The 16,957-nt window shown below is 36.2% G+C and overlaps 3 protein-coding genes and 1 pseudogene across 19 annotated transcripts; 2 read left to right on the top strand and 2 right to left on the bottom strand.

Annotated features, from left to right (window-relative positions):
* The first annotated feature begins 105 nt into the window (after positions 1-105).
* LOC140816372 (J domain-containing protein required for chloroplast accumulation response 1-like) lies at positions 106-4,668 on the top strand. 2 transcript variants are annotated; one of them, XM_073175594.1, is made up of 9 exons: positions 106-889; positions 1,531-2,267; positions 2,359-2,726; positions 2,868-2,934; positions 3,156-3,223; positions 3,392-3,457; positions 3,537-3,614; positions 3,791-3,967; positions 4,319-4,668. In XM_073175594.1, the coding sequence occupies exons 1-9, from the start codon at positions 435-437 to the stop codon at positions 4,355-4,357; spliced, it is 2,055 nt and encodes a 684-aa protein (XP_073031695.1). In that variant the 5' UTR covers positions 106-434; the 3' UTR covers positions 4,358-4,668. The 2 variants fall into 2 exon arrangements, with proteins under 2 accessions (XP_073031695.1, XP_073031694.1); XM_073175593.1 differs by having other exon boundaries at positions 109-889; positions 2,347-2,726.
* A 2,077-nt stretch (positions 4,669-6,745) lies between these two features.
* On the top strand, positions 6,746-11,038 carry LOC140817150 (deSI-like protein At4g17486). Of its 16 annotated transcripts, XM_073176762.1 has the most exons (7): positions 6,746-6,801; positions 6,895-6,985; positions 7,091-7,167; positions 8,025-8,062; positions 9,387-9,652; positions 9,860-10,147; positions 10,499-11,038. In XM_073176762.1, the coding sequence occupies exons 3-7, from the start codon at positions 7,147-7,149 to the stop codon at positions 10,744-10,746; spliced, it is 861 nt and encodes a 286-aa protein (XP_073032863.1). In that variant the 5' UTR covers positions 6,746-6,801; positions 6,895-6,985; positions 7,091-7,146; the 3' UTR covers positions 10,747-11,038. The 16 variants fall into 16 exon arrangements, with proteins under 16 accessions (XP_073032863.1, XP_073032862.1, XP_073032861.1 ...); XM_073176761.1 differs by having other exon boundaries at positions 6,748-6,985; XM_073176776.1 differs by having other exon boundaries at positions 6,750-6,985; positions 8,035-8,062.
* Positions 11,039-11,286: 248 nt separating this feature from the next.
* Positions 11,287-12,328, bottom strand: LOC140817236 (peroxisomal membrane protein 11A-like; annotated as a pseudogene).
* A 1,439-nt stretch (positions 12,329-13,767) lies between these two features.
* On the bottom strand, positions 13,768-16,007 carry LOC140816296 (protein BRASSINAZOLE-RESISTANT 2-like). Its single transcript, XM_073175461.1, has 2 exons — positions 15,496-16,007; positions 13,768-14,865 (listed from the first exon to the last, which is right to left on the bottom strand). Exons 1-2 carry the CDS (start codon positions 15,805-15,807, stop codon positions 14,170-14,172), a joined length of 1,008 nt encoding a protein of 335 aa, XP_073031562.1. The 5' UTR covers positions 15,808-16,007; the 3' UTR covers positions 13,768-14,169.
* Positions 16,008-16,957: the final 950 nt, after the last annotated feature.

Genomic DNA, 16,957 nt, shown 5'->3' with positions numbered 1-16,957 from the left:
GGCTTCAGATTTTCACTATAATTTATACGCTACTGTGTGACCCCACTGTAGCTGTCAGCATCCCACAGCCCTTCTCCAAATTTGGAAGCCACTTTGTGAATTTTCATTCATGCAAGAGAGTTATAAAGAAAAAAATCAACTTTTTTTTTTGTATTTTGACGTTTCTGGAAGTAAAAAAGAAAGGGCTTGGAAGCGTGCAAAATCTATCTCGTCGCCAAATTTCAAGAACCCATTTCTGAATTTTCCTTCATGCAAGAATATAATCGAGGGGAAAAAAAGATTATTCCCACCATTTCGTTTCCTGTTTTCTAGCTCTTGGAAGTGATAATGAAGAAAATGGAAGCATGAAGATACAATCTTTATCAAACTGTCGAACTCAAATTCCGGTGCAGTTTCCAAACTGAGGTTTATCCTTGAATCCCAGAAGCAGAGGCATGAGTATAACAATGGAGAACTTCATGCCGAGTGAAACCATCACGCTGGAACACGCTTCTTCCGGGTCATTCTCTCAAATCCCACCAAAAACACCCAACAGAAACTCGGGGGATGTAGATTTTAACGATGTTTTTGGGGGTCCACCGAGGCGGTATGCGACGCAAGAAGCGAGAGTTAAGTACAGCTTCGGCGAAATAGTGGTTTCTGAAGATGACGGAAGCTCATCACCATGGAATGATCGAAAGGAAAAGCATGTTTTTAGAACTGATAACGCGGGAAGAAGCCGATACCCGAGTGACGATTTCTTTGACGATATATTTAGAGGTGACGAATGTTATGGTTCACCGCGAAGTTTTGATCGAGATAGTGTGATTGCATGTAGCCCGAGTTTAAGGATCACGAGCCCGGTCTCTAAAACTGAGTTTTTTGGTACTTCACTCCCGCCTCAATTAAGGTAATTAGAATTCATTTCAGTCTGTTTCTGGTTATTAAAATAAATATGTGAAGCACACGTGTACTTGTGGCTTTGAATCACAATTACTGTAACTTTGAGTAGCCTCTGAAAAATTCCATCGGTTCAGTGGTGATTTTTGAGCTTGATTGCTTGATCATACTCAAATGCATGGAGGAACTCAAGACTCTATAAATATCAACCGCGATCGAGATTTGACGATGCATTATTTGTCAAATTTTTAGAATATGAAAGAATTAAGAGTAAAAAACTGATTTACATAGTATTACAAAAATAATATGTGTGTATAAATCACATATATAATCTGGCTGAAGTAACTTGATGAGCATTCGAGCCTCATTAAAGAGTGTTTGAGTTCAACATCGGCGGGGCCGGCTCGAATGCCTACATAACATACAACTAATGGAAAATCTTGATGGGGATGTGGTACGGTCTAGATGTTTTTGCTGGTGAGGTGGGTAGGTGACTATCTATCCGCCCCTCAATATTTGTGTGGTGATACTTAGAAGTGGGTTAAATTCCCATCAGTCGTCGTATGTTCTAGTTACATATAGTGGTTTCTTTCTGTACTCCTTATTATGACATAGTTAATATATTTACTTGTAATGCTTCCCTTTTTTTAGCCTTACCTCCAAGTCGACGACCGCTAGGTTTTCTCCTCATGCTCCTCAGAATCAGGGTCAGTTTAAGATGGACGGTACTGCAAATCAATTAAATAGCTCTCGCTCTTCAAGTTCTTCATCTAGATTTTATCATAGAAGTCCCTTGGCTTCGTTTAGTAGCGAGGATTCGTCATCCACTGTGACATCTGATATGAAAGACAATGTTGAAAACTTTAAAAAGGACAACAGAAGTGCAGAATCTCTTACTGCTGACAGTCAGTTTCATTTCTCAATATACAAATGGGCTGGCAAAGGAGTTCCAATGCTCACGCCTCTCGTTGACAGGAAAATTTTTAAAAATACAAGTAAAAACGGTAGGTTTGCTAACTCTAGTGGAAAGATTAAGGGTGATTTTACCCGTAGCAAATCGTCAACCGTGATGAGTCAATACAAATCAGCAGATATAGACCCGGAATCATTGAAAACAAAGTGTGGGAGTGAAGAAGATTGTAGAAGCGAGAAAGAGACGAGAGAGCTGCAGTACTCTGTTGAAGCACCTTATGATATTTTAGAGTCTAAAGTCCAAAGAATTGCGAAACACTGTGTTGTTTCTGGGGAGACTGCTCGAGATGTGAAAACAGAAGCAGCGAAGTCAAGTGATGATATTAATAAAGTAAACGAAGTTGAAAACGAAGTGCTTGTCAAGCCTGAAGCAAAGCCTCTTCGTGCATTTCTTGTTGATGAGGTCGAGCAACAAGGTGATTGTATTTGGATTTCATATCAAAATGAATATCTGTATTTATATTTACTAAAGTGATATTTAACTCAAGCTTTCAGGGAACATCGCAGAAATTAAAGAAAATGAGACTGGAGCTCCAAAAGTAGAGATAACTAACGTTTATGACAGTAAAATTGTCAAGAAAACTGAAGAACAAATTTATTCTAACGGTGAAGATATAGCCAAATCAAACTTGAAAGGGGCAGCTGAAAATTCTTCGTCAAATCTTGGTAGAAATGGTGCCAAGGGCAAGGTGAAAGAGTTCGTTCAGATTTTTAACCATGAAGCTGATTCAAGGCCTAAACCTGATATTCCTACGAGGAGTTACAGATGTAAAGGCGCAGGCACTGATCAGAAAGAGAATGAAGTTAATGAATCAAAAGTGAAAGAAAAAGTTGAATCAAATGATGTAGAGAAAAAACCTAATGTCTCGCTTAAGGTACAACTCACTTTTGTTTTTTAAAGAATTTACTTTGGAGATCAAGTTGCAGCACATGATTGATGTTTTTTGGTTTAAAAACAGTTTGTGTCTTATAATGGTGGTTGTGAAACACTGGTTGCTTTTTCATGTTGTTTTCAGGTAGAGAAAAATCTGAACAAAGATGAAGCACGACTAAAACCTCAAACAAACAACCCAAGTTTTCGAAGTAACTACCTTTTTCCATTTTGTAGAATCTTATTTGTCAGGCTAATATTGTTGAAAACTGCAAATCAAATTAGGACATGAGGAATGCTTTCTTCATTTCTGTCAAATAAAGTTTAGATTATTAACATTCGGAAAAGTTAATTGCTCTTTGTTTTCTTTGAAATTTGTGGTAAGTTACGAGGTTTTCAATCTGTAATCATAGAGATGCTTTTATTTTTTCAGAGTCCTTTCGAAGGGATTCTAAGGTATCTGTGGAAAATCCAGACGATCCTTTTGAAGACTACTTTTCGGTATAATTTATTGATTCCCCATACTTGTATTTAACTTCAAAAGTCTTCTAATTGATCTATAATATAATTAAGTAGGCACATTTTTATGTTGATAGTATATCTTTTGTGAAATAAACCATTAAAGCATTGGATTTTGATAATTTGTCCTTGACTGTCATGTTTTCACAGGTTCAAGAACTATCTCCAGATCATGAAACAGTTGCACAAAGCGATGAAGTTTCCGAGGAGATGAAAGTAAGTTCCATGTCTCGACTTTGCTTTCGAATGCTTAAACTTAAATTCTATCTCAATGGTCTTTTATCAATGCATGCAGGCTATAGATGCTAAAATTCGTCAATGGGCAGTTGGGAAGAAAGGAAACATCCGCTCTCTGCTTTCAACTCTCCAGTTTGTAAGTATTCTTTGCAATGCTAATCCCAACTGCAGTGTGCTTTTATTGAAACAAAGTCTGGTACCTTGCCCTGTACGAGTCATGAGTTTCTTGAGCAGAAATAGTCGAAAAGACCGTCTCCTCTTGCCAATGAGGGCCCGTTAAAAATTCGAAGTTTCTAATACATAGTCTCACAGGTTCTTTGGCCTGGAAATGGATGGAAACCGGTTGCCCTTGTTGATTTAATAGAAGCAAATGCAGTGAAGAGAGCGTACCAGAAAGCTTTACTTCGCCTACATCCAGATAAGCTTCAGCAAAACAGTGCTGCTTCTAATCAAAAGTACATAGCGGAAAAAGTTTTTGACCTTCTTCAGGTACTGTCATAGTTGGCAACTCTCTAAGCAGCAACAGACAAACCACTAGTCTCAATGTAGAAACTAATTTTTTTTTTTAAAATCCGGCCCTTTCTCCTGTTGATATTAGAGCAATTGAATCAAGATTAAGTACTGTCAGTTCTATCTGATAGATTGAATCACAATTAGAACTAATAAATAGGGAATGAAGGAAAAATAAAAAGCAATGCTAATTATATGTTTATCTCTGTGACGGTAAAAAGTGTACAAGATTAGTGACATTGGGATATATTTTTAAAAATGGTAAAAAGTTGTACAGTTTCCTGTAAATATTTTCGAGTACACATGAAGAGTTGTCTTATTTTCATGCAGGAAGCATGGGACCATTTCAATACTCTAGCACCTCTTTAACCAAGTTAAAAGGGGTGCATATGGTGGGAATGGAGGCGCTATTCAATGGAAAATTCTCAGTGAGTTCTGTGCAGATGAAACTGAGGATTTGTTCAGATGAAGACATTATTTCACATAGGCAAAAATATTATATATTTACTCATTCATGAAATGCATATATAGTTAAACTGTAGGATATTGAGTGTGAAAATTCTGTCTTTGCTTTGTTTTCACAGAGTGCCGTAATTATAGACCACATAAGCATTACATTGTTCTTGAAGTTCAATTTTTTTTTTCCCGTATAAAATTGGACGAGAATCTTTTATGAGGCATTCTTCTTGTTCTAAACATTTAGACAAAAATGAAGTAATCATTTACTAATCATATTTACATATATATTTGTAAAATGATAAGAAAATATATTTGTATAATAAAAAAAGGAGGGTACAAAAGGGTAAAAAAATTATTTGAAAAAATAAACAACAGAACCATTATTAAAAAAAATCAAACACTAACTATAACCAACTGCAATCCGAAATATGATTTCATCTTGTTACTAGCTGTGCTTTGCTGTTGAGCTTGCCATTATCTCCAAAAAAATACGTTAATCCACAATGGTTCACTAAAATCTTGTCGTTTCTAAAAAAAAATATGCTAATCGGCGACAGTTTTCTCTAAAACCGTTGTGGTTTGTCCAAAAAAACACAATAATAGACAACGGTTTATAAAACCGTTATCTTTGACAAAAAAAAAACGCTAAAAGATAACGGTTTTTAGAAAACCGTTGTTGTAGATACATCAAAGACAACGGTTTTAAAAAACTATTATCTATGAGCGGATATTTTTAGGCTACGACAACGGTTTTTGATGAAACTATTGTTAAAAGAAAAAACACAACGATTTTAATAAAAAACCGTTGTCTTTGATGTGTTGTTGAATGTCTCTTTTCTTGTATTGAATTTATTTCTCCCATAAACGCTAAAAGACTGTTGACGTTTGTCCAAAAAAAAACACGTTAATAGACAACGGTTTATAAAACCGTTATTTTTGACTCCAAAAAACGCTAAAAGATAACAGTTTTTAGAAAACTGTTGTCGTAGATACATCAAAGACAACGGTTTTTAAAAAACTATTGTCTATGAGCGGATATTTTTAGGCTACGACAACGGTTTTTGATGAAACTATTGTTAAAAGAAAAAACACAACGATCTTAATAAAAAACCGTTGTTTTGATGTGTTGTTGAATGCCTCTTTTCTTGTATTGAATTTATTTCTCCCATAATAACTGGCAAGATTTTCATGAAGGCTTTTAATCTTAGAGACAACACCACAAGTAGCTGTATCTCTTCATTACAAAGCTGGTAAATTTTTTTTTTAGGTTCACATATTTTCTTGACTCAAACTTCTTTTAATGCTTAAAAAAGAAATTTGACTCGTTTCAAAATTTCAACCTACTTCTACGTTTAATTCAAAGAAGGGATTAGACAAAATGTTTTTCACAATATTACAAAATATTGAATTAGTACCGTCGAATTTGGTGAAATCAAATCCAAATTTTAAAAGTATATGAATATTGAGTTTTGGGATCTGATCATGTAAATCTTGGTTTGTTTCACCCTGTCCTGCCTGCACGGACAATGAACGGCCTGGAGTGATCCGAGCCCACCTCCCTGTAAAAAAAAAAAAAAAAATTGACTCGGAAAAATCCGAACCGTTGGATCAACCCTTGCGGGCACTGCCAGCAGTGGTAGGGTCGACCGAACCGTAAATCTTTGGTAGAAGTACCATGTGACTTGGTGCCCTTTGGGGTATGATAAATTTAATGTAGGACCATGTCAATATTTATGCGTATTTGCTCACTATTTTCTTATGTCTTGTTCATTTCTGGTTTATGACAAATTGCAAGAGCTTGGTATGGACTAGCATTGTTAATTAGTCTCAACAAATTTTTTAAGAATCTTTCATCATTCTATTGGATTAATTTCAACATATCATTCTATTGAAGCAAATGACCGTATGCAGGTTGCTTTAGAATTAAAATAGAATTAAAATAAACATAGTTAAAATATATATATATATATATATATATATATAATTTGGAGCAAATTTTCAGTTATATTTCAGTAGAAATTGACGAATGCCCAAAAAACATAGAATCCCACAAAGGTTAAAGGAAAAAGAGAACTCTCTCTCTGTAGTTCATTGTGGTGTTCTCTCATTCATTGGCATGTCATTTACTCTCTTATTTCCCTGCTTTTGTCAGTGTAACTTTATTCTCAACATCTGTAAACAAAGTGAGAGATTAAAGAAAGGGGTAATAAGAGAAAGCTCGAATTTTATTCTTCCAACTATTTGCGGTCAAAGATGAATAAAAAGCCCATGTCTTAAAAAGAATTATAAACAAAAAGCAGAGAGATAATTGTTTTGCGTTGTGTCAGTTTCTCCTTTCACTTCCAAAACTTAGGGTCTCTTCGTGGACAATTCTTTCTCTACTTTTTTTTCCTTCTTTTATCTTTTAGTGCTAGACTAACTAGCTTCTGGTACTACAATTTGTTTAGGATTAAAGGGTGATTTTGTTAGTGAGTTCAAGGAATTTGTTTGCATTTTCCAGTGGTTCTTTAACCTGGGATTTGTCAGAAAACAATGAATGTACGCTATTAATCTAGGGAGAGAAAGAGACGCTTGTGCTAATTAATTAATCTCCTGGTGCTCTCTCTCACTTTCACACACTAAAATTACATTCTTTTTGTACAGAAATTTAATTCAGTGTCTGAAGAAGCTGAAAGGTGGAATCTTTAGCCTGCCCGCCAATGCCATTTCCACTTATATCCGTGAGTCTCTCTGCCTGAAGCTTTGTTTTTCTTGTTCTTGAGTTTCTGTTATTTGGGCAAAAGTTTGGGTTTTCCCCCTTAATAGTGGGAGCAGTTCATTTTCCCCCTTTTGGTTGTGTAATTAGGTAGATTCCTGTGGTAATTGGTTGAGCCCTGATCTGCTTTTTCACGAATTTGTTGAATGTTCTGTTTCTTGATTTTTATTTTGTACTTTGCTGCAAAGGGTGGAAGTAGAGAACAAGATCTGATAAGATTGTGGGCTCGTTAGAAAATCTGAATCTGATTTCATGACTTCTGGTCGGTGTCTTGGACTTAATTCACTAAATGCAGGGATCTCCGCTCAAAATTCCGTTAATTTATTTTACTTTATGATGGTTCAGCATTTGCTACTCAAGGCTTGGGAAACATCCTTTGTGTTCAAGAGATCTTTATGTTTATATAAAATGTGAAATTCAAGAAGGTACCCTTCTGTTTAGAAATTATATTTCTTCCGTTATTTGGCGATTCTGTAACCAATTCTATGATTATATTAAACTTTTATTTAAATTAAATGTATTGTCCCTCTTGTTCTGCTTGAACGTCTGCAGTAAGTTGCCTATAAACTGCTTTATCTTGTTGATGACATTAACCTGAATATTAAATTACTTTTTAGTTCATTATTTTACAGTTTAAATGTGGGTGTTTATTTATTTTCTGGTTCATGCTGACTTGATAAAAACCGTTGAATATATTATGCCAGAACATGTAAGGCATATGTTTTAAATCGGCATATCCAAATTTTCTTCCCTATTCTTTGGTTTGATACTTTATCGTCAAGTTCTTTTTTCTATCTTACCTATTTCGTGATTTTCGAGGAGTTGATTGAAGAATGGAAGCATATTCCAACTCCTATAAGGTAAAATGATAGTGATCTTTGGAACTTCTTAAGTTGTACCTCATTGTTCGCGCCAATTTACAACCAAATTCAGCTGATGGCTATTCTATTAATGTATGGCTGGAAAATATCAAATATTTACCTTTTATCATATTCAAGATTTATATAATCAACAGTTGTAGAGGTGGAGCTATTAGTGGCTTCCCACTCCTGTCAATGTTGACTTTCAGAAGTTGAAAATTGTTAAGATTGGAACTTGGACCTAACTCAACCCCAAAAGCTAGCTCAAGGGGGGAGGATTGTCCAAGTCCATATATCCAACTTCCAGGTATTTTATCCAACCGATGTGGGGACAACTAACTACTTCCTCACGCCCAGGAATGAACATCTGGAGCGTGAAGTTTACAAATGACGCAACGATGAGCAGAACGGGTAGCCCAACTATGGGCAGTCCAACACATAACGGTGGAACCTGAGCTTTGATACCGTGTTAAGATTGGAACTTGGACCTAACTCAACCCCAAAAGCTAGCTCAAGGGGAGAGGTTTGTCCAAGTCCATATATGCAACTTCCAGGTATTTTATCCAATCGATGTGTGGACAACTAACAAAAACCACATCAAATATTAATTTTCTAAAGTTTCTGGTTTTGCTATTTTAATCAAGTTTTATACTATTATTTCTCTTGGAAAAGTTTTTTTTCTTGTTCGAATTCATAGATTTGAACCTTTTGTCCTTGTTCAACTAAGTCTAACTGAGATATCACGGATCATATTTTGAAAAGCAAGGTTTTATGGTGTTTAGTGGCTGACTTGAAATTGATTATACATTGGCAAAATATACTCAGAAGCATCATAATGCAATACATTTGAGAGATTAGATGACGAAAAGGTGTGGTAGTTTATCTGTATCTGAAAGTGTTACCTTGAAAAGATAATTATCTGGTAACAGACAAACATTTAGTACCCAATTCTATGTGATTTTCAAGTAATAAGGACTCGGATTCATGTGATCTTGAATTAATTATTTCGACATGTCTGAGGTCACAATAGAAGAAGAAGCTACACTAAGATGCGCCGAGAATATGAATTGGAGATGAGAGGTTTATTATTGTTTATGTCTCTATTATTCACCGTTGAAAGAATTTTCTTTCAGTCGACAGATGATTTGTTGTATACTGGAAATCGATAGAAAATTTAATGACGGTTAAAAACACAGAGAAATAATCCACCCCCCTTTTATCTTTATTTTTGTTCAGTTACCCCGTGCGGTTGCATTACCTTGAGAAACCTGAATGTTCACCTACGCTGTTGCTTCTTGACTTTGTACTCTTATGTTTAACCCAGATGCCTCAGATGCTATAGGGTCTTGTTTGGTGTTCAGTTGCCCTATAGATACGTCATGACATTGGGGTTGAAGAAAAAGTTGAAATCCATAGTCCCCCTCCATGTTTCGGGAAAATCAGCTCAGCGTTTCTGTTTGTTTTTGAAAGTGAAGTCAGATGACGATGGTGCCAAAAATACTCCTGTTTATCTCAACGTATATGACTTGACACCCATGAATGGCTATGTTTACTGGGCCGGCCTTGGCATTTTCCACTCTGGAGTAGAAGGTAACTTTTATTATATATTTTTTGTGACTACTTGTTTTCTGGTTTGTGACTATTTGTTTCTGGTTCTTATTTCTCGTTTGTCTTGTGTAACTTCGTTTAATTCACGATTTAGAATTTTAATGTTATGTTAAGTGTGAAAACTTTGTAGATCCTCGATCCCTTGACAAAGAACCAACCCTTTTGCGTGCCCTTTTGTGTGCTTTACAGTTCATGGTGTAGAGTATGCTTTTGGTGCTCACGATTATCCATCGAGCGGTGTCTTTGAAGTTGAGCCTCGACAATGCCCTGGATTTAAGTTCAGGAAGTCCATATTCATCGGTACTACATCAATGAATGCTTCTCAGGTTCGAGAGTTCATGGAACGTCAAGCTGCAAGTTACAATGGTGACTCATATCACTTGATTGTAAAGAACTGCAACCATTTTTGCAAAGACACGTGTTACAAGTTGACAGGGAAAAGAATTCCAAAATGGGTAAATCGACTTGCGAAATTAGGTGATTTTCTTTTGCAGATTGCTTTAATTATGTTATTCAATAATCCACAATGCGTTCTAGTGCATATTTGGCTAATGCATAATTTACGTTTGTTCTTGATTGAAATCAAGAATTGCTAGATTTTCTATCTCCTACCTCACGCGATGTTCCAGCTCGGACCCTTATAAGGGCTTCCCACCTAGAACTTTTGTCTTAATCTTAGTCATCTTGGCATTCAAATTGAAAAAAACGATATTTTATGATTTGTTTATTTAAAAGCAAAATTTAAGCCCCCTTAAGTCCGTCTTAACCAATCGAAATCCTAGGTCCTTTCCTGCATCTTGGTGGCTAATTTTGTTCTGTCAAACCCAGGTTCAATCTTCAACTGCGTACTACCTGAAGCCCTTAAAATTACAGCTGTGCAACATGATCCCAAATACCAAGCATTTGACTACAGCGAGAAGAGAAGGCTAAGAAGTACTTTCAGCTGTCTCTCATCCATCTCATCGAGGCAAAGGCAATTGTCTACTTCTTCATTGTTACTACAATCTCCTTTAAAAGGATGCTTACCACCTTGGGAATTGAAAAGGTCTTCAAACGGCTCAATCAAGGAAAGGTAGGAGGAGAGATGGCTTCGTATCATATCCTTGCTTTTGAAATATCTGAAAAAGGAACAAAATGGGTCAGTGTCTTGAGCTTGTTGATGTTTTCTGTGTTACATTCAAGAAAAATGTAGCAAAAATGCGATCTTGGAGGGAATAATCTGTGAATTATGGTGCGCTCTTTTGTACCCCTCCCTCCTCGGTGATTGTTTCCGGTATTCCATCTTTACTGAGTATTTTGTGTTAGCAGTATATGTTATAAATCGACAACTCCAAAACAAAGTATCATTAATCATGCTTGTGCTGTTCATATGCCGCTTTCTATTGTTCACTGCTTGATTGTGTCAACTCTAAATGGGAAACACACACGGATTCAGTAAATAATCATAAAATTTGCTTGAAACCACATCAGAAACTGCTGCGATAAGAGAATACACAATCAAGAAATGTACGTTTATGCGCTCAATCTATCTTCACAATGGGTAGCGTATGCTACATTCCTCAAAGAATCTGCGATCTCAAACTTATAATTAAGCTTAAAAACAAATATAAAGCCTCTTCAAGGCTTCAAGACAATTTCTGAAGCAGGAAGCCGTTTAATACCCAACTGTGTCAACTAATACAACCAACCAAAAAAGGCTTGAAAACTCGTGAGCACGAGAAAAAAGATCTCTTTATTAGAAGATTGGTGTCAACTAATACAAGTAGCCAAAAAAGGAACCCATTTAAATCCTTGTGGTTTCACATTCTGGTTCCCACACTTATTATTTGAACTTCAAACTTTCAGTAAGAAACCCAATTCTCGTGAGAACTAATAAGAGCCGAGAGCAGGCCAGCGGCTGATACCAGCACGGGCGATGATAGCCTGCCACTGCTCTCTAATATCGGCCAAAGACATCAATCCATCTGCCAAATCTTGAACCACAGAAAGCCTCTTCATGAGCTTCTTTTCTCTCAATTTCCTAAGCTTTCCCCCTGCTCCTCCCCACAGGCAATCCCCCTCAACATCGCCAAATCAATGATTACCACCAAACACTTCTCTTCCGCATCAAGGGTCCACAATTCTCGCACTTTCAAGCTTATACTACCAAAATACCCCACAAATTCGCACCAGGCACTCCATTTCTGCAATGCGGGCAGGTCCCTTTATCAATCAGCCCAGATTTTTCAAACCACACAAATTGTTCGATGAAATAATTCAAGCCCTCACCACCATATGCGATCACGGGAAGAATCAAGTTCAAGCGAGTTGTGAAACGGGTCGAACGCAAAGTGTTGACATCTTGAACGAATTTACCCAAACGAAACGCCTTGCGGCTGATGCCTACGCTCGATTCGAAGGACTTGAGGCGAGTGACGAGGGGTTGCTGCGTGAGGATGGACGAGGCGAGGAGGATCTTGGAGGCGTAGCGCGAGATTTTCAGCAATTTATCGACCCCATCTCGCTTGGCTAGGGTAGATTTCGAGAAGGGTCAAGAAGTCTGTTGTTTGAGCTAGGCTTCACTGGGATCATATAGTTTTGAGGGTGAGGATTTGGAGCTGGAGATTCGGATCCCACAGGAAGAAATTTTGAGGAGAAATCAATAAATTCATTCCTTAATTACTTCATTTACTTGATGTGTGTTAGATTAAGCATTTCAAAAGATTTTTTTTTTGTATAAAATTTATTTATTTTTATCACATTTAATTTAATATAATTAATATTTTCATCGTATATCATAGGCAAAATTTTTCATCAATTTCGTAGTTTGCAAATGTTTCAGAAATTAAATCCAAACATTTAATTTAATATAATTAAAAAAAATCTTTCAGAAATTAAATCCAAACAACACACAATTTAAAGACAAATTAGAAAATTCATAATGCAAAAAATTGTCTTTTATTCATACTTTTATAGATAGAATATATAGTTAATAAAACAACCTTGATTAAATTGTTTTTTTTTTTTGAAAGATACACTAGAGAATGTTAGTTTTCAAAACAAAAGATTGACCAATGTCATTTATTAAAACCTTTTATCAATTAAATCCAAACAACATACAATTTAAATACAAATTAGAAAATTCACGGTGGCAAAACTTGATCTTTCAATTCACATTTTTATAGGTAAAAAAAATTAGATATAGGTAAAATTTATTCCTGATTAAAGTTTATACTTGAACCCAAGCCACTTATATTTCTTTTTGTTGACAAATAGAGTGAGAAAGAACAATCATGTATCAAGCACTACATGTGACAGAATCCCTTGCATTAAGCTCTAGCAAAAGAAAAAATCAAACCAAATATTTAAAGATAATAATAACAATAATGATAAAGGATATGCCCCTAACCCTACATCCAGACAGCAATAAAAACGACCTCCTAATTTCAACAAAGCATTCACCCAAAATTCTAAAAAATGTTGGCCAAAGTTACTTTAATATATGAATAGACAAATGAAGCAAAATACATTAAATTCAAAAAAAATATTAAAAGGTGATTCATATTTCTTTTCGATGACGTGGTAAAATATTAGTCTTTGGATCATCAATATATATGTCAACTTCCAAAAAAATATGAGAACCATATGATCTAATGTCATCGGAAAAAGAAAAAAGACACTAACATGGAAAACGTCAATAAGGCGTGAAAAAAAAGAGAGCTTGTAACTTATAAAAGTCTATTTATTCATATACGAAAGAAGCATCAATTCAGAGAATATTCTGTCCTCACATCTGTTTTCTTGGAGAATGTATAATGGAGTAAAAGATAAAAAAGGTGAAATATAAATTTAAATCATGAAAAAATTCCAATTTGTTCCCAATAGTGACCACACATATTAAAATGGTTCTAACTTGCCAAGGTATTAATGAGATTATATGCAGGATCCAACTAAAAAATTATAATAAAAATAGAGTCTCGAAATTATATTTAGAACTTATATTTTTAAACAAAGCTGCCTTGCGCGTCCTACTCTATGGTATCGAAAAATCTACTGATGTAAAAAAATAGCATAATCATTAATTCCAACTACATAACAAAAATAGTACGTAGCAAATATGAATAAATTCACCATTGATTAATAGAATAAACATCAAACTGCTCAGCTGTGGATGAATCCACCAGTCTACAACAAATAACATAGTTCTTGATCACAATGGAAGAAAAAGAACATAAACATACTATATATAATGCTTGTAACTAGGCCGGAAAAATAATTACTAATAATTGAAAAATAGAATAAAAGAGTGAACACATGACAACTGAAAAAACCAATCCAATCTAGAACCCGAAACTCATTCAAGCTCCAATCCTTTTGCAATGGCAAGCTATTCTTATTTCCAACTCGTCATCTTTCACCATGGATGTGTACTTCTGAAGAAATTATACTGCTTTTGCATGCTCATAGTTACACAGGCAGATGGACCCAATGCCAAATTCGAGAGTTTTTTAGCCGATGATTTAATTTCGAGTATTCCCACTACCTAGTGTGAGCTCAAGATCATCCATTCCAACCTCATGAATCATCTCCCCTTCCCATGGCTTCACTGCCATATTCTCCAAGCCAAAATCTATGCCCTTTCCCTTGTCTGATGCTGCATTCTTGGAAGGAACTTGCTGAACAGCAGGGTTCACAAGGTTAAAAGTTGGTGAAGTTGGAACGACATTAACTGCATTGGCATATGCTTGAAAGTTCATCCATTTCAAGGAATCTATAGTTGAGGTGTCCGAGAACTCGTCACACTCAGGTATGGTAGTTGGCGTAAAACGCTGAGCACGAGTTGGACTGGCTGGGGCAGATGCAGCAAAGAAAGGGATATTAAACGCAGACATGGATTCTTTAGCAAGAGTTTCCAAAGTGAAAGTTTGTTTTGGGATTCTTGTAGGAGAGGAAAGAGGTGGGGTGACGGGAGCACTGTTTGATATTCGGAGAGATGGAAGAGCAGTAGGGAGTGAATTAAGGAGGAAGGCGAATGGGTGAGGAGGAGCATTGCCATCATGGCGAGATGGGCTGGGGAATGAGGAGGAAGATGGGCTCGGTTGATACGAAGGAATTGGACTAGCAAAATACGAAGATGGAGGGCTTGGATTTCTTGAAGAACACGGGGTAATATTAGTTGAGGTCCCTCCGATTTCCATTGGACATGGCTTGCCTCCCTGTACATAATCGATGCATAAACTCAGATTCTCCAGAAATTTGCAATTTGACGAACTTCACAGACAAAAATGACCATACAAAGAAGATACAATTGATGCAAATGAGGCAGTAGAGAAAAATATTGATGCAAATGAGGCAGTAGAGAAAAATCTGATCATAATTTAATGAAGTCTTTTTCCACAAATATTCGCGAAAGTATAATTAGCTATCAAGATCTCAAGAAACTAACAAGATTAATTATTTCGGCTGAATTTGCAGACAATTTTTAGAAACCAAGGGCAAATGCAACAACACGAGAACAGCAGATCAGGATAGAGCTTTTCTTTTTTCTCACGTGAATTATAAAACAGTGGATTACAGAAAATAGACAAGTAGATCCACTTGTAAACATGTATATCCCCTGTCACAGATTAATAGGAAGAAAAAGTAGCAAAAAAATAGCTAGAAATAATAATGAAGAAAACACCAATCTTGATCCAAACATAGAAAACAGGCATCTATCTTGAAGGCACAGATCTCACAAATCCAAGGATACCCCATTAAAAACCCTAGAAATCACCTTCAACAGGAAAGATCCAGACATAAAATCAGCACCCCAGATTCCAAAAAAGAAAATTAAGTTACTTTACCTTGCGATAAGTTGTGCCATCAGGCTCAACGACCCAACCAGCTTCAGCACAAAGAGCTTTGAGCACTTCATTATTGTCACAGTGCTTAGGCAGATTATAATTCCCCTGTGCCCTTAACCCCGAATAAATCTTGGCCGCCATTGCTCTCCTCCGCCTCTCTCGTCTCCTATTATTCTCTCTTTCTCTCCAAGATGGCTTCCTCCTCCCTGCTCCATCACCCCCACCACCGCCATCCCCGCAGCCTCCGCCACTTCCACCGGCTCCTCCAGCTGCCGACGACGATGCCGACGATCCTCCGGCCTCCCACATCATTTTCAGGAATTCTCCTTCCCCAAAATGCAGCCTTTAGTCTATTCGATTATACATATAATAATAATTGGAGGATTGTAGGATAGAATGTAGAGCACTCACGAGGAGTACGCTTCTCCCCTGCTTTCCCCGAGTGTGGAAGAATCTGTGTTTATGTGTTAAGGGTTTCAACAAAATTAATTAATAACAACAATAAAACATAAATGTGCATGTATTATTGAGAGCAAGTTTAACCTGTAAATGCAGTATGCTGAAACTTTTGTGCCAGACTGGACCCACTCCAGTTGCACACCAATGGTCTCAAAGACATTTTTTTTTTATATATTTGTAATTTCAGTTTTTATTTATTTTTGAATAATTGATCAAGAAAAAAAAAATTCAGACGAAAAATAAAATAAAATTCTGGTTATTATTTTATTCTCGCAACTCAATTATCATGTTGTGGCAAAAGAGTTTTAGTACAGTGTCGGGCCAGAAGGGTTGTCTCCTCGATCATTGAACCGGTCAACAAGCCAATGGGATATTGCCACGTCACCCGGGTGGTAGCCAAAGCCTTTTTGTATTTGTCTTCTCTGTCCCGGAAATTATATTTACACGCCATAAGATAAGTTCATATTAGATACCCTGTTTGATTGTGTCTCATGGCAGTTCTGATAATACAGACCTATATAAATGAATGTATTGCTTACATTATTTATTATATTATATTATATTATTATTAAATTATAGGAGTATTTTTTGGAAAAAAAACATGCATTGAAATAAAAAAAATGACAAAAGAAACAATGGAAGTGGCAACTGAAACAAGAGGACAATTTCTATTTCAACGTTGGTGTTCATATTGGAAAAGCACTTGAGATTTACAACCAATTATTGAAAACACTAACATGCATGAATATCAACTATCACTTCTTGGCCTCATTGTCAAATCTTTCTCAATCACATCCCCACATGCCTTCCAACCATAGCATGTCCAAATGCTAGTAAAATTAATGTAGCATGACCCCAAGGCCGAAGTTCCAAGTTTACGGTGAAGACAAACTAAAAGAGTCTCCCTCCAAAATAGATCACCCCATCTCACTCCATTTTGTCACCACCTTTATGTGGGATTCCTGAATCAGCCTCGACCCCGTTTATACCACAACAAGAACAT

Source organism: Primulina eburnea, chromosome 16, assembly GCF_022965805.1.
Source record: "Primulina eburnea isolate SZY01 chromosome 16, ASM2296580v1, whole genome shotgun sequence".
NCBI lineage: Eukaryota > Viridiplantae > Streptophyta > Magnoliopsida > Lamiales > Gesneriaceae > Primulina > Primulina eburnea.
Note: the sequence above shows the minus strand (reverse complement) of the source record. Positions and strands in the feature narration are given on the sequence as shown.

Bases quoted from the DNA above. Each gene is read 5' to 3' on its own strand.
- LOC140816372 (XM_073175593.1), top strand. From the start codon at position 435: ATGAGTATAACAATGGAGAACTTCATGCCGAGTGAAACCATCACGCTG. The intron at 890-1,530 runs GTAATTAGAATT...CCCTTTTTTTAG, and splicing joins TCACTCCCGCCTCAATTAAG to CCTTACCTCCAAGTCGACGA. The intron at 2,935-3,155 runs GTAACTACCTTT...TTATTTTTTCAG, and splicing joins AAACAACCCAAGTTTTCGAA to AGTCCTTTCGAAGGGATTCT.
- LOC140817150 (XM_073176762.1), top strand. From the start codon at position 7,147: ATGCCATTTCCACTTATATCC. The intron at 7,168-8,024 runs GTGAGTCTCTCT...ATTTTCGAGGAG, and splicing joins TGCCATTTCCACTTATATCC to TTGATTGAAGAATGGAAGCA. The intron at 9,653-9,859 runs GTAACTTTTATT...TGTGCTTTACAG, and splicing joins TTTCCACTCTGGAGTAGAAG to TTCATGGTGTAGAGTATGCT.
- LOC140816296 (XM_073175461.1), bottom strand. From the start codon at position 15,807: ATGATGTGGGAGGCCGGAGGATCGTCGGCATCGTCGTCGGCAGCTGGA. The intron at 14,866-15,495 runs GTAAAGTAACTT...GATTATGTACAG, and splicing joins ATGGCACAACTTATCGCAAG to GGAGGCAAGCCATGTCCAAT.